Source organism: Lacerta agilis, chromosome 15 (genome assembly GCF_009819535.1).
Source record: "Lacerta agilis isolate rLacAgi1 chromosome 15, rLacAgi1.pri, whole genome shotgun sequence".
In the NCBI taxonomy this organism is placed as follows: domain Eukaryota; kingdom Metazoa; phylum Chordata; class Lepidosauria; order Squamata; family Lacertidae; genus Lacerta; species Lacerta agilis.
Genome location: NC_046326.1, coordinates 43,847,419 through 43,862,119, shown reverse-complemented (window position 1 = coordinate 43,862,119; position 14,701 = coordinate 43,847,419). Strand labels below are relative to the sequence as shown.

Genomic DNA, 14,701 nt, shown 5'->3' with positions numbered 1-14,701 from the left:
TGCAGCTGGGCACTGCCCTGCCTTGCAAGATGATTGCCAGAATTTTACTAAAATTCAGGTAAATTCAATTGCCCTTCCTCCCAAAGGAGCCCAGGGTGGCAAACGCATCAGTAATTAAAAAAAAAAAACCATTCCAAATAATAATTCTAATAGTGAAAATGCATTCTGAAACAGTTAAAAAGCATACTCCCAGCCAGTGATTTGGGGAATGCCAGGAACAGTGTCGTTTGGCCAACAACACAAATAATCTTTAATGCCTCTTGAAAGTCAACAGAGAAGCACGCTTCACCAGGGAAGGCATTCTGCAGATTGGGAGCCACCACAGAAAAGGCACTGCTGTGGGTCAACACCAGCCAGAGAGCCCCAGTGTACAAATGTGAAAGCCGTTCAGGAATAATATATATTTTTAAAATCTAAACCAGTGAAGGCTTAAGATCAAAAGCAAAACCACCTCAGCTGCAGTTACAAATAAAAAGCAGGGTTTTCCCGATCCCAGCGAAAGCGTGATGAGAAAAAGGGCCCTTTAAACCTGCTATACAGGTAAACAGAGCAGAGCACCAGGGGAGCATGTCCAGGGTGGGGATGATGCTTTCATAATTGGGGAGTCCTTTGGGGAGGATGTGTGTGTGTGTGTGTGTTGGGGGTTGTACGCAGAGTAGGACAGGTTCTTTGGGGGCAACAATGGCCTTGGCTCAGCATTGCCCCCTTCAAATACCCGGCCCCTCTTGCCTGGCCCCAAGATGCAACCCCCACCCTGGAGTCCCGTCTTTCCTCCTTGGCGAGTTCTGGTGTTCTCTTGCTCTCTGGTAACCACCACCTTTGTGTGTTTGCTGTCCTACCTTTATTTATCACTGTTCAGACTGTCTTTGGAGGTTATGACCATCCTTTGTCGCTGTGAGAATATTGAGACGTCGGAGGGGGTCCCACTGTACGTAACGGGGGTCGCACAGGTAATAATCCCCCGCTTCTAACCTCTTGTCCCTAACCGGTCTCCTTCTCTCCATTCTTTCTCACAGAGCAGCAGCAGCAGCAACCGTGGTGGCACAAGGACTTGAGTGCTTGCTCTTCTTAATATATTTTTTCCTTTCTCTAGTGGCCGCTCTTGGCACCAGCGCTTTCTCTCTCCTTCGCCTTCCTCCTCCCCCTTGTCTCTGGCTCTTGCTACCTGCTGTTGCACCCCATGGTAATGGAGAGAGAGAGAGAGAGAGAGGGAAAGAGAGATGCATGTAAAAGCTCTTCCAAAATTCTCACAGGGTTCTGGGAACATGGCTAGCATCCACTCGTCCACCGCCTCCGCCCCCCCCCCATTGCCACATCCGCCTGCTTCACCTGCCTTGCACAGGGACAGGAAGGCAGCTCTGGGCTCTGGGGGAGAGAGAGGGGGGGAAAGGGGGGCCTAGGATCCTACCCCTTGGGGACATAGTAGACTTCCTGGGCCAGTCACAGAGCAGGGTGTCCTGTGGCACCTGAAATGTATCAGGAAATATGTATATCCCCCCCCCCCCCGGCCAAGGGCAGATCACCCTGAGCTGGATGCACCAACCTTCTGAATCAATGCAAATCATCTTCCTGTGTCCTAGCCCTGATTGACAACAGCTCTCCAGTTTTTCTGGCAGAGAAGGGTCTTCCCTGCACTAACCCTTCTCTAAGTTTTGGGGGCTGCCTCCATGCAAAGCAGGTGCTCTGCCCCCCTGTCAGTAGTAGGGTGTTTGGTAGGCCAAGGTCGACTCTATGAGTGAACACACACCACCCATCAGGTGAAAAGCACACACCTGCCAGGTGTGCTTGCTTCTCCGAAGCTTTGAATCCAAACTCCCCCAGCCAGGGCTGGGCCTCCAGGCGTTGCTTCCAGCGTCCCTGACCATTGGCCATGCTGGCCGCCCACCGTGATGGGAGTTGGGAGTCCAGCAACCACGGCAGGGCACCTGGCCAGAGGAAGGTTGATAACAACTATACTTGGCCCCTTTCTCTTCCCTCCAGGGACATAGTATAACTGTGGAGGGACTCACATGTTTCCACCTAGGCAGCAGAAGGCCCTCTGTAGTCTGTGACAGGCCCACCTGACATCTGTAGTACTGTGTCCAGAGGGATCAGAGCCGCCTTCCTCAGCCCAGGGGATGTGGACTGCAGTTCCCATCAGCCCCCCACCGAGCCAGTGCAACTATACGATGATGCTGGCGCTGGTGGGAGCTGTAGTCCAGAACACCTGGAAGGCACCAGGTTGGCAAAGCCTGGATAGCAGAGCCTGTCATGGTGTATATGTTTTTTTTTTTTTTAATACATTTGTGTGTCTCATTCAGCCAAGATTAAAAGAAAGCTTGTGTATGAAACCCCTCCTGCAGCTCAGCTTATAGGAACAAAAGCCAGCCCAAATGGGGGGGGACCTTTTAAATCCTAACTCCCCAAAGATTTTCAGCCTACGCACAATTTCTCCACCTCGGAGGAAACCTGATATTTCCCCACATCTAGACAGTCTCCAAGGGTCACCCCAGCACACTACAGTAGCCTAGCCTCAACCTCACAGGGGGTCCTTCCTTGCCTTTTGATGATGCTCAGGTTCATAAACCAGCCAGCATCCCAGGGGCCTTTTTTAAAAGCCTGCTTCCTCAGTCCTTTGCCCAGGCAGCTTCCAATGCTGACCTTCTGCGTGGACACACTAGGGTGCTTCAGGCAGGCAGCTGTCCTTCTGAGGCCTGAGAAGCAGGAGGGGCCATCCTCCTTTTGGGAGGGGGAACCTCTCAGTGGGGGCCCATTGTGTTTACCTGGTCCATGTGGCTTCAAGACTTATCTCCACTGGCTTCCAACACAGCCAAGTGGCCCTCGTTTTTTAGGGGTGGGGTGGGGGAGGGAGCCCCCTCTAATTTTTTGGCCAGACAGCCGTACATCTTGCATCTGCATTACCTGGGAGGAAAGCAGCAGGTGGACCCGAGCCACGGGGGAAGAGAGCTGAGCCTGTTACCTGGAAACGTGCCAATGTTTTACGTTTTTTGGCAGGATTTCCCTAGAGATAATGACGTTACAGCCCAGGTGCGAGGACGTAGAGACGGCGGAGGGGGTAGCTTTAACTGTCACAGGTGTGGCCCAGGTACAGTAACTTGAAAACACCTCCTTTCAGGAATGCATGCCTCTGTAACCCTTCCTGGTATCTCCCTCCCAGGAGGCCGCTCTAGCCCAGGGGAGCGAGAGAGGCACTGTCTGCTCCGAAAACACCAACCCTTTGTTTGAAAGCTGATTCTCAACCCCCCTCCACCGCCAGTTCGCCGCTGCATGGTCCCCCCACCCATGAGGCCCTTGCTTCTCTTCCACCTGGGCAGCAGAGGGCGCTGTCGCCACTTGTGAAAAAGCCACATGCACCCCTGCTCCTGGGCTGCTGTATACTGCCACCCTCAGCCCGAACTCATGCTGGTTGTCAAGACACTCTGGAATATTTCTTCGGTGTTTTCTCCCCCTACATATGCAAATGTTGTGATGGTGGCAGGCCTGAAACCACAACGAGCTACTGGTTTTCCTGAAGGGCCTCTTTGGAGTAGAGTGTGGTGAGCTGGCCCCACCCACCCCTGCGTCGCTGTTGTTCCCCGAAGACGGTAGCTAGCCAAAAAAAATCCTTGCCCCAGCTTCTGCTCTTTCCGTGGACCCTTCCTGGGTGGGGGTCCCCTTAGGTTTGGCCCAGTTGTCTGGTCGTCTGCAGGGATGGGGGCACACCTGTTGCCCACCAAAAGTCACTGAGATGCCGTCACCCCAGACCATTGGCCAGAGCTCCAGACCTGGCCCAGCTCCTGAGCCAGTGCATCATCCACCTCTGTCTCTGGAGTGTCGCTGGGTGCAGGGTCATTGCAGCAATGGAGCCATTTTGCAGCCAGAAACGTCGCAAGTTTAGCAAGACACTCAGCTCCCAAGTTCCAGCAGACTCATTCTGAGTCTGGTTTTCTGCAGTTTTCTTCCATAGGCGAGCATCCACAAATGCCAGAGGCGCAAGCCCCCTTTTAAAAAATGGGTGTGAGGCAGAGGGCCTTCTTGGTAGACGCGGCCACCCTCGCATCAGACGTCAAACAGATAATAAACTATGACTTTTAGAAGATATCTGGAGGCAGCCCTGTACAGGGAAGTTTTTAATGCTTGTGGCTTTATTGTGTTTTTAATATTGTGCTGAGAGCCACCCAGAGTGACTGGGGCAACCCAATCAGATGAGTGGCATATAATAATAAAAGTATTATTATTACTTCAGCCATGCTTGTCCAGGAGGAACTTCCCTTGAATAGGGACCTGAATGTCATGGCTAATCTCCACGGTCTTATTGGTAAGACGAAGGGAAGGGATGTAGCTCAGTGGGCAGGGCATCTGCTTTGCATGCAGAAGATCCCAGTTTCAGGCAGGGGAGAATATCCCAGTCATGAAATCCTAGAGAGCCATTGCTACCGGTCAGTGCAAGCAGTACTGAGGTAGATGGACCCAGGGTCTGACTCTAAGGCATCCTCCTGTGTCCCGGCGGTGCTTTGCGAGGCGATTCCCACCGTTCACCCCACCCCACCCTGGTCCCTTTTATAGTTCCAGGAGGTGCAGAGTGGCGGGGTGAGGCTGGAAGCTTCCCAAGAGCTCCCTCCCATTTTATTTTCAGGGAATAGGGACGTGGATTTCAGGCAGGCCGATAGAACAGGGGGCAGGGGATTCAACTGACGGCATCCTGTCAACGGAAGCCCAAGGGCTGGCGCAGTGAGGCTTCCACCCCACCTCCTCCTTTCCCCACGTTCCCCACCCCAATTGGCTCTTGGAAGAGTGGTCAAGAGACCCCCCCGAACAGTGCAGAGGGGAGCAGGGATTGTTCGGTGGGGCAAGTAAATATGCTTACCCTGGTGGGAGTTTCTCCTTAATAAGGCATTGGGATTCCTCCTATCACATCTGTCTCCCTTCTTCCTCCTGTCGTTATTTTTGAGTTTTCTCTGGGGTTGTGCAATGCGGCAATGAACTCCTGGCTTCCCCAATTAGCACAGCTCTAGGATTTTTATATTAAAAAAAGTTCATTGCCTTCGTAATCCCAGCTGTGTTAACGTTAATAAAGCCTCTATCTCCTGCTTTTTTACGTATATTTTATCAAGTCTGCTGGTGAGTTCACATTTTTAATTTGCTTTTTTTATAAAAAAAAAAAACCTCCTGGGAATGTTTTTTTCTTTTTCTTTCTGTGCCATTTGGGTGCATTCTCTTTCCTACCAGGCCAGACGAGAGAAGGAATTATGAGGTTGTATCCAATGTTTTTCTGCTCAGAGTACACCAACTGAAGTGACAGGAATGACTGAATGAGATGCATCAGTTTAATAGGTTTGCTCTGAGCAGAATCTAGTTGGCTAAGACCCCTAAAGGCTAAAGGAGGCCGTGGGGGGGGGGGGGAGAGACTTGAAACTTAGGAGCGGCCCCAGGATGTGAGAGTGAAATTATGTCCAGCCTACACAGACATACAGGCTGACTTCCTTTCCGGTGGATAACCTGCAGAGTTCAGTACAGACCACCACCCCCCAAACTTCCCTGTCTCTTTTTTTGCATTTGGGATAAACAGCTACCCCCTTCCTACCGATCTCGAGCAGCGCTTGCCATCCCCAAACGGAATAAACATTTGAAACGGGTACAAGAGAGGCTTGCTGGCTTTGCGCCAGCTTGTACCATCCATTAACTGTGGGGGAGAGAGAAAAGCGTTCAGGTGATCTGGCCGGCCTGCTTACCCCCGAGAGCTGCCAGTTTTAAGGAAATGACTTTTCAGGAGGGAGGGGGTGGGGGGAGAGCATCAGCAGAAGCAGGTTCACATACATTCTGACATATGATTCCAAACCTTCCGAATTAGTCATGCGGGGGTGCTTTGGAGCTCCATGTGCAATGGGTTGCCTCCCTCCGGCAGGAGCGGGGGGGGGCTCCTGGTTTTGCTTACAGCAGGTGGGGGACCCTGTGGCCCTCCAGTTGTTGCTGACCTCCAACTCCCAGGTTTCAAAGGGAATGATGGGAGCTGGTGCCCAGCAACATCTGGGGAGGGGTGGCAATGCCCCCACACCTGGCTTACAGCATGTCCTCCTCTTGGATGCAGAGCTAGGGTGCCGGACCCCCAGAACTCGTGGCCTTGCTGCTTTGAGGCTGGGTGGCAGCTGCTTCCTTTGGGGCCACCCATTCTGTTGGTTTGCTCTCCTGGATCAGGATGCAGAGTTAAAATCAGGTACAGGGCCCCCTGCAGCTTGCCTCCTAACAAAAACTCCCAGTTTGCTGCTGATGGGTATGAGAGGGCTCCTGTGACCTGATCCTTGTGGGGCAGAGCCGAGCCGAGCCACCCCAAGGGTGCCCCAGCGGTCACAGACTCTGCTTCTGTTTGCTAGCCCATCAGTTCGTCAACTGTATTGGCCCCTTTGCAGCTCACGTCAAATGCCTTCTCTTCTCTCTTTCTCTCTTTCTCCCTTTGCTTGCAGGTGAAAATCCTGACTGAGAGGGAGCTTCTCGCGGTGGCCTGTGAGCAGTTCCTGGGCAAGAATGTGCAGGACATCAAGAATGTGGTCCTCCAGACGCTGGAAGGGCACCTGCGCTCCATCCTAGGTGGGGATTGTGGCTGGCGGGGGGGGGTGCCCTCTCTCTCTCGCGTAAACATCTGGAAATAAGCAGCTGCAAGGATTGGTTTTCCCGACACTGTTTCAGTAGCATTTTTTTTGTCAAATGAGAAAACATACGTCAAAGCAACTGCAATATTAAATGCAATGTTACATATATTTACCGGTAACTGCTTGGTCACATTCAAATGTCGTAAATACACAGATGGTGCTTTTATTGTGTGAAGTAGACTGTTCTTTAATCTGAGGCAATGGCAGTCTTCAGCTTCTAATGGAAGCTGTGGTTTCTACAGTTCTAGCTGCATCAACAGAAATCTTGTGTCCAGGTCAAGGGAAGTCACAGTACCCCTCTATTCTGCTGCCTTGATCAGATCACACTTGTACTGTGTCCAGTTCTGGGCACCTCAATTTACCGGTAAGAAGGAAGTGACAGACTGGAAGGTGGGCAGAGGAGGGCGACCAGGATGATCAAGGACCTGTAAACCAAGCCTGATGAGGAACGGTTGAGGGAGTTGGGTATGTTTAAACTGGGAAAGAGGAGATGGAGAGAGACTGGATAGCCATCTTCCAATATCTGAAGGGCTGTTCCATGGAAGAGTGAGCAAGATTGTTTTCTCCTCTGCTCTGGAAGGTAAGACTCGAACCAATGGATTCAAGTTACAAGAAAGGAGATTCCCACTAAACATCAGGAAGCACTTTCTGATTATAAGAGCTGTTTGACAGTGGAATGGATTCCCCCAGCAAGTTTCCTTAATTGGAGGTTTTTAAGCAGAGATCAGATGGCCATCTGTCATGGATGCTTAGAGATTCCTGTCTTACAGAGGGCTGAACTAGATGACCCTTGGGTTCCCTGGGCCAACTCTACAATTATACAACTCTACAGGAGTATCCTTCTTTTCCTGTAGTAAATAATTTTTAAGATATATTTAGTGAGTTTATCAAGCGTTCACACATTGTAGAGCATTGTGGTGCTTTGTTGCTTATTGATTATGTCAGGGTATTGTGATTGCTTGCAACTTAGGTAGGGAATGTTTTTCATTACCTTCCGATTCCATTTACATACGATTCCCCTGGACATAATAAAAAGTACTGTTGAATTGCAATCCTTGCAACTTCAGTGTGCATGTGGCTGCCTAAGAAGAGCTAGCTAAACTCTTTGCTCCTCGGGTAGCATAACCCTTGACCCCATCTGCACTGTTATGTTTAAAGCAGCATTGCACCCCTTTAAATGTTCATGGCACCCCCCAAATAACTTTGGGAACTGCAGTCTGTTCAGGGTGCTGAGAGTTGTTAGGAGACCCCGTCCGCCTCCCACAGCTGCACTCTGTTAAACCCGGAGTGGTTTAACAGTCCTTCCCAGAGAATGCTGGGAATGGTAGTTCTTTGAGGAGCATAGGGTTCTTTGGAACAACTCTGAGCACCCTTAATAAATTACCATCCCGAGATCTTTAGTGGGGAAGCCATGACTGTTGGAAGCAGTACGATGGCTGGTTTAGATGTTTAGTGCAGATGGGACCTTTCTTTCTGCTCACTTGGCTTGGCAGAAGCACATGCCGTACAGGCATCTCCTGTACTCCCTCCTTCGTAGCCACTTTGCCTCCGTTCCAGCAGCCATCTTTTCTTCTGTCTCCCCCTTTTGCAGGGACCTTGACCGTCGAGCAGATCTACCAGGACAGGGATCAATTTGCCAAGCTCGTGCGGGAAGTGGCGGCTCCTGATGTGGGCCGGATGGGCATTGAGATCCTGAGTTTCACTATCAAGGTACAAGCCAGGTCCCTTTTTGAGTTAGCCGTCGCTGCCTCCTGTGGGAGGGAGTTCCGCAGTCTAACTGTGCTGCGTGAAGAAGTGCTTCCTTTTATCTGCTCTGACTCTCCAACATGCAGCTCTTCGTTGGAGGCCTATGGGTTCTAGGATTACGAAAGAGGGAGGGAAACCTCTATCCCATGTTTCCATGCCAGGCATCATTTTATATGCCTCTCGTCATGTCTGATCATCTGTTTCAATACCTCAGAAAGGCCTTTTGTTGCTTAGTGGATTATTCAAATACATAGGAAGCTGCAGTACAGAGTCAGGCCATTGGTCCATCTAGCTCAGTGTTGCCTGCACTAACTGACAGCAGCGCTGTCCAAGGGGTCTCTCCCCTCTACCCTGGGATGCCATTGGGGATTGAACCCAGGCCTTCTGCATGCAATGCAGGGGCTCGGACACTGAACTACAGCCCTTGATCTCGGAGAGGCAGGGAAGTTCCCGGTCTGCATTCCTGTCCGCTGAGCTACATGTCTCTCTCATGTTTCCTGAATGGAGCAATTTCTCTCCTCCCCATGCAGGATGTCTACGATAAGTCAGCTACCTGAGCTCACTAGGGAAGACCCAAACCGCCGTGGTGCAGAGAGACGCCGATATTGGGGTGGCCGAGGCAGAGCGAGACGCCGGCATCCGGGTACGTCAAATGGCGCAGGAGGAGAGGAGAGGCCTGTCTTATGTTCCTGCCCAGGCTCCAGCGTCACTCTGAGCGTGGTCAGCTGACCTCTGTCTTCTGACTGTTTTGCTTCTGCAGGAGGCAGAATACAAGAGAGAAATGTTGGATGTGAAGTTCATGGCGGACACCATGGTAGCCGATTCGAAGCGTGCCTTTGAAATGCAGAAAGCCGCCTTCAGCCAAGAGATCAACGTGAAGGTGGGGGGGGGTATGGCGAGGGTTGGGACTCAGGGGAGTGCTTTGGGGCTTCGGTAGAAATTTTTCTAACTTCTGGAGTGGGTGGGTGTAGGAACGATCAGCCAGAGTGTTCACCAACCACCAAGGTGTTTTGAGAAATTGGCTTGTCTGAGATGGCTCCACAAAAGTACGAAAGGGGCCCTGCACTGCTGCTGCGTGCCCGCAGCCGAGACACAATACTGGGTTAATATTAATATATAAGCCTTTAACAACTTGAGACCAGCTTACCTGTAAGATCACCCTTTCCCATATGCAAGAACTTGATGTTTTAGTGGGGCAGCACTTACTCTTTGGAACTCCCTGCATATTGTTACCAAGCAGGCACCTGCCTGGTACTCCTTTAGGCGCCTGCTACAAATTCTTGTTTTGACAAGCCTGCACTGATGTTTAGACACCTGATGCAAGTTCTAATCTGCTTTTAGTCTATTGTCCATTGCAACTTGAAAGTCTTAAGTTATTGTGGTTAATTATTTTTAGATAATTTTATTGTTTTATCTTTTTTGCAAACCGCTTTGAGGTTGTTGTTTTTCACAGTCAAGTTAAAATGAATTTAAAGTTTGCAGAGAGGGGGTGGGGACATCGTCACCCAAGGACAGGGAAATGTAGGATGCTGGTGTAACCCAGCCCCGAGCCTCAGAGTGACTTAGAGGGCTCATCAGGACAAAGTGGGGGCTTTTTTTTCGACCGCAGGCCGTGTAATCTCCTTGTGGCCCCTTCCCCATCTCTTGCAGACGGCGCAGGCCCAGCTGGCGTACGAGCTGCAAGGAGCTAAAGAGCAGCAAAAGATCCGTCAAGAGGAGATCGAGATTGAGGTCGTGCAGCGCCGGAAGCAGATTGACGTTGAGGAACAGGAGGTCATCCGCATGGACAAGGAGCTCATCGCCACTGTCAAGTTGCCAGCGGAAGCAGAAGCACACCGCATGCAGGAGATTGCCGAGGGAGAGAAGTGAGTGGGGGTGCAGGGTGGAATTTTCCTTCCTTAGGGGGCCTTGGGAACTTGCGCAGCCAGAGGAGCCTGGGTGTGTGTGCCCAAGTAAACTTCCCATGGACCCCTATGTGAGAACTTTTGCTGCGTGGAGGGTCTGGAAAGTCCCTGCTCTGAGCCACCACTGGAGGAGGCGTCACTCTTAGGGCAGTGGGAGGAGGAGGAGGCCTTGTGTGCCCCACATCCTGGGGGAACATCTCAGACCAAGCTCTCTCCCTCTCAAGGGTGAAGCAGGTGCTGATCGCTCGGGCCGAAGGGGAGAAGATCCGCAAGATCGGAGAGGCAGAGGCCCTGGTGATTGAGGCCATTGGCAAAGCGGAGGCTGAGAAGATGAAGCTCAAGGCAGAGGCCTACCAGCAGTATGGGGAGGCAGCCAAGATGGCCTTGGTCCTGGACGCCCTGCCCCAGGTGAGGAGGCTGATGGGGATGGGGGGGGGAGGGCTGCCTGCCTGCCTCTCTTCCCCTGGGGCCTGCACCTGGATCCTGACACACTGGCTTCTCTCTCTCTCTCTCTCTCTCTCCCTCTCAGATTGCTGCCAAGGTGGCTGCTCCTCTCTCAAAGGTGGACGAAATCGTCATCCTCAGTGGAGAAACAACAAGCTGACTACGGATGTGAACCGGCTGCTGGCTGAGCTCCCTGCGTCCGTCCATGCCCTCACAGGGGTCGACCTCTCCAAGGTGAGGCGCATGGGGCAGGCAAGAACGTGGTGTCTGCCTGCCCTTTGAAATAATTTTTTTAAAAAAATGCTGCTTTTAATTTCTGCTTCTTTTCTTAACTGGAGCTCACAGCTGATGGGCCATTGGCCTGATCCAGCAGGCTCTTCTTTCTTTAATACCAGAACTCATTGGAGTCACCCGGTGAAGCTGAATGCTGGGGGGTTCAGAAGGACGAAAGGGGAGTCCTCATTCTCACAGCATATACTTAAACAATGACATTGATGGCCACAACATTTAGTGTTAGTTGTCCAAACGAGTGGCTTTATTTTTATTATTGAATTAATTAATTTCTATACTGCCCTTCATCCGAGGACCATAGGGCAGTTTATAAGATAAAAACATCAAAATACATAGCATAGTAACAAACAAAAATAATAATCCCCCACCACACAGAGGAATGTTCTTGGCTGGCACCTAAAGATATGTAACAAAGGCAACAGGTGAGCTTCCCTGGGGAGAGGATTAAAGAATTGTTTTGGAGAATATGGCTGTCAGGGGCTACCAGCCACAATGCCCCTGTGGCATTGTTGGAGACAGTAAATGCCCCTGAATGCCAGTTCCTGGGGATTGCAAGTGGGAAGAGTGTTGCTGTTGCGCTTGGATCCAGCTTAGATGTTTCCCACCATGGATGTCTGTTCGGCCCCTGTGAGAACAAGAAGTTGGTCCGGGTGGGCTCCCTTGGTTCTGATCCAGCAGGCTCTTCTGATGTTATATGCATTTGGATACATCTTATGTTTCCACAACCAGATGGTTCCCAAGGTCAAGGAGCAGTTTTTTTGCCTACGTTTGGGTGCCATTTTGAATTCCCCAGCAACGACGTGTCCAGGCTGCCTATGAGTTCCAGTTCCAATTCAAAGTTCTGGTTTTGGCCTATAAAGCCTTAAAGTGTCAGGACTGCAATACCTCAAGGGCCGCCTCTCCCCATATGAACCTGCAATTGTCATTAGAGGCCCTTCTTCGTTTGCCTCCTCTGCAAGATGTCTGGAGGATAGAACATGAGAATGGGGCCTTTTCTGCAGTGGCTCCCTGTTTGTGAGATGCTCTCCCCAGGGAGGCTCACCTGGCGCCTTCATTATACACATTTAGCTCTCAGGCAAAAACATTCCTCTTCAGCCAGGCCTTGGGCTGATAAATATTTGACAACCTTTTAAATGTGTGGGGCTTGTTCCTATTTTGTTGTTTGTGTTTTAACTATTTACTTGTGCTTTTGTCCTATGTTCCACCCTGAGAACCTTTGAGGAAGGGTAGTTTATAAACAAGTAAGAAGCTATAGGAAGGAGGAACGGTCCTTGATGGCCTTTGTCCCGCCCTCTCTTCTCCCTCGCAGATCCCGCTCATTCAGAAAGCGACTGGAGCCCAGGCCTAAGAGGAGGCCAGCTGGTGAAGAGCCCCCCTCTCCTTCCATTTATGCACTTCCCACCGACTGCCGCAAACACTGCGAGCTCCTCTTCATCCGTGGATACGGTGGGGGCTACTCTCGGGTGCCTTATATTTTGGGGGGGATCTGAGCGGGGCATGTCCCTGTTAGTCCTTGCATTTCCAAGAGAGGTTTCCTTATTTTGTAACTCCCAGCCCCACTCTGTGTCATGCTAGCCAACACTTTCTCCCCTCTCTTGTCTGTGCTCTTGCAAAGTTTGTGCCTTGACGACCGCTGCGCCGTTTTTGGGGCAGGGGCGCACCCCCAGATTGGGAGGAGGCCCAAAGCTGGGCCCTGCCACCCCCTTGAGGAGAACTTCCCCCTTCCATATGCTTTTGTGCTGTGGAAGGGGCACGGCCCTTCAAGGTGGTGATGGCCTTGGGGGGGCGTCCCTGGCCACTGCCCCTTTAGGTGCCACCAGCGGATTGAGATTGAGCCATATCTGCAAGTGGGGTGCCCTGCAGTCCCTGTGCTCTTGGAGCTCCGAAGGGGGCAGGCGGCACAGGTTGGAGGCCGCCATATTGTTACGCCCCCGGTCAGCCCAACCCCTTGCCAGGACCTCAAGCCGTGAGCACCTGGTGGGTGTCCCCCAGTCCAGGGCCAAATCAATGCCACAACCTCTCGTTCCGCAAATGCCATGAACATATCTTGCTCGCCATCAGTCCGAATACACACACACACACACACACACACAGTGCCTGATTTCTTTGATGGTCCATCATGCCTGCCCTGCATCCACGTTGGCAGAAACCTCAAGAACCCCTCTGGGCATCCTGCCTTCTGCTCCCGTGTCTTGCAGATGCCCGCCAGGCCGTGATCAGCCTGCCTATGCTCCCCGGGGCTCCTTTACCCACCCACCCCTCCAGAACTAGAAAGGGAGAAGAAAGATGCGCACTCTGGCAAACTGGTTGTCTGCTTTCTCCCTGAACTGTGGGGAGAGGGAGCCGGTCTTGTATCCTAAGCTGGGAATTTCCAAGCAGTCCCTCCCTGCCCCACTGGCGAGAGGCCCTGGCCACATCCCCAGGGCTGGCATTACCCTGGGTGCACTAGAGTGGTGGGCACTTACCTTCTGCACCTCTTGTCTCCACCGCAGCCACAAAACACGGCCCCCTCTCTTTCCCCGCTCCTCAGTGCCGTAGAAATCCCCTTCTCCCTTTGCATTATGCTACACGGTGCCCCACCCTCCAGATATAAACATGACTCCATGACAGTTTGGGGGGAGGTGCAGGAGAGCAGTGGAAGGCGCTCTCTCCTCCCCCCTTTGCAGGGTTTCTATGCACCTTCCTCCTCCCCAGTCTGTACTGTTCACACACATACATCTGTACTGTTTATTATTCTTACATGTGAAGCGTGCCTGTTTGCTCTCCGCATGCGGGGGGGGGGCGTTATCCCAGCCATGCTTTCTTGCAATTGCCTCCTGTACAGGCTGCTGCTGCATTTCAGAGCCCCTTCACTTTTTATACCCCACCTAAGTACTGTGAAGGAGGTGGGAGGGTGCCAAGTTCTTTATTTTTATTTTATTTTAAGCAGGATCTGGGTTTGTGCCGCCAAAGGTTTAGTTGGGGGGCAGCAGAGGGGTTATTGGGGTGGGGTTCTGGAAGCTTGGGTGGAAGTGAGGGGCTCTTTGGGGCCCAAGCATGTTCCCCTCACCCCCACTACAAACACAAAGGCCTGGGTGGTGCTCTGTCCCCCTCTGCCAGCTTTCAGGGGGTGGGCAGGAGAGAGCACTGGATTCCAGTCCCCATTTACCTTCCCTCTTCTCCCCCCCCCCACGCCACGCATTCTCTGCATGGATATGTGGTGCATGACCGCCTGTGCCAGGATTCGCCGGGGGCCTTGTGTGCATCCCAAGTGTGAAATAATGTACAATAAAAAGTTATTGTGACCTCACCAGGCCGCCTTCCATCTTGTCTTTTTCCGTCCTAGTTTCCAAAGAGGAGATGGTGCAAACGGGGGCCTCTCTGGGGTGGTGGGAACCTCACTGCTGCTCTTGGGGATACAGGGGAACTCTCCCCTTCCGACCCCACCTGCTGTGGGTCTCCAGGCATGGCTCAGCTTATTGTCACATTTATCCCACTTTTTCTTCCAAGGAGCTCACAGCTGAGAGACAGCAACTGGGCCCAAGGTCACACCCAGGGAGCTTTGTGGCCGAGTAGGGATTTGAACCCTGGACTCTCCCAGGTCCTCATCTGACTGAACTGCACTGGTTTCTCGAGGCGTCAAAAGGCATCCCATTAGCTTCCTGTTTGCCTCTGAAGTGGGCATTTATATTTGGATGGCTTTTGAGGCAT

The 14,701-nt window shown here is 51.9% G+C and overlaps 1 protein-coding gene across 1 annotated transcript in view; it reads left to right on the top strand.

Moving 5' to 3' along the window:
* The window catches only part of FLOT2 (flotillin 2), a 33,543-nt gene extending 19,243 nt beyond the window's left edge, over positions 1-14,300 (top strand). The window contains 11 exon segments of the mRNA XM_033171608.1: positions 2,995-3,085; positions 6,441-6,564; positions 8,218-8,336; positions 8,903-8,915; positions 8,918-9,015; positions 9,133-9,252; positions 10,023-10,237; positions 10,501-10,684; positions 10,806-10,863; positions 10,866-10,954; positions 12,321-14,300. Of these exon segments, the coding sequence (XP_033027499.1) occupies positions 2,995-3,085; positions 6,441-6,564; positions 8,218-8,336; positions 8,903-8,915; positions 8,918-9,015; positions 9,133-9,252; positions 10,023-10,237; positions 10,501-10,684; positions 10,806-10,863; positions 10,866-10,954; positions 12,321-12,359 (1,150 nt within the window). The 3' untranslated portion in view covers positions 12,360-14,300.
* Positions 14,301-14,701: the final 401 nt, after the last annotated feature.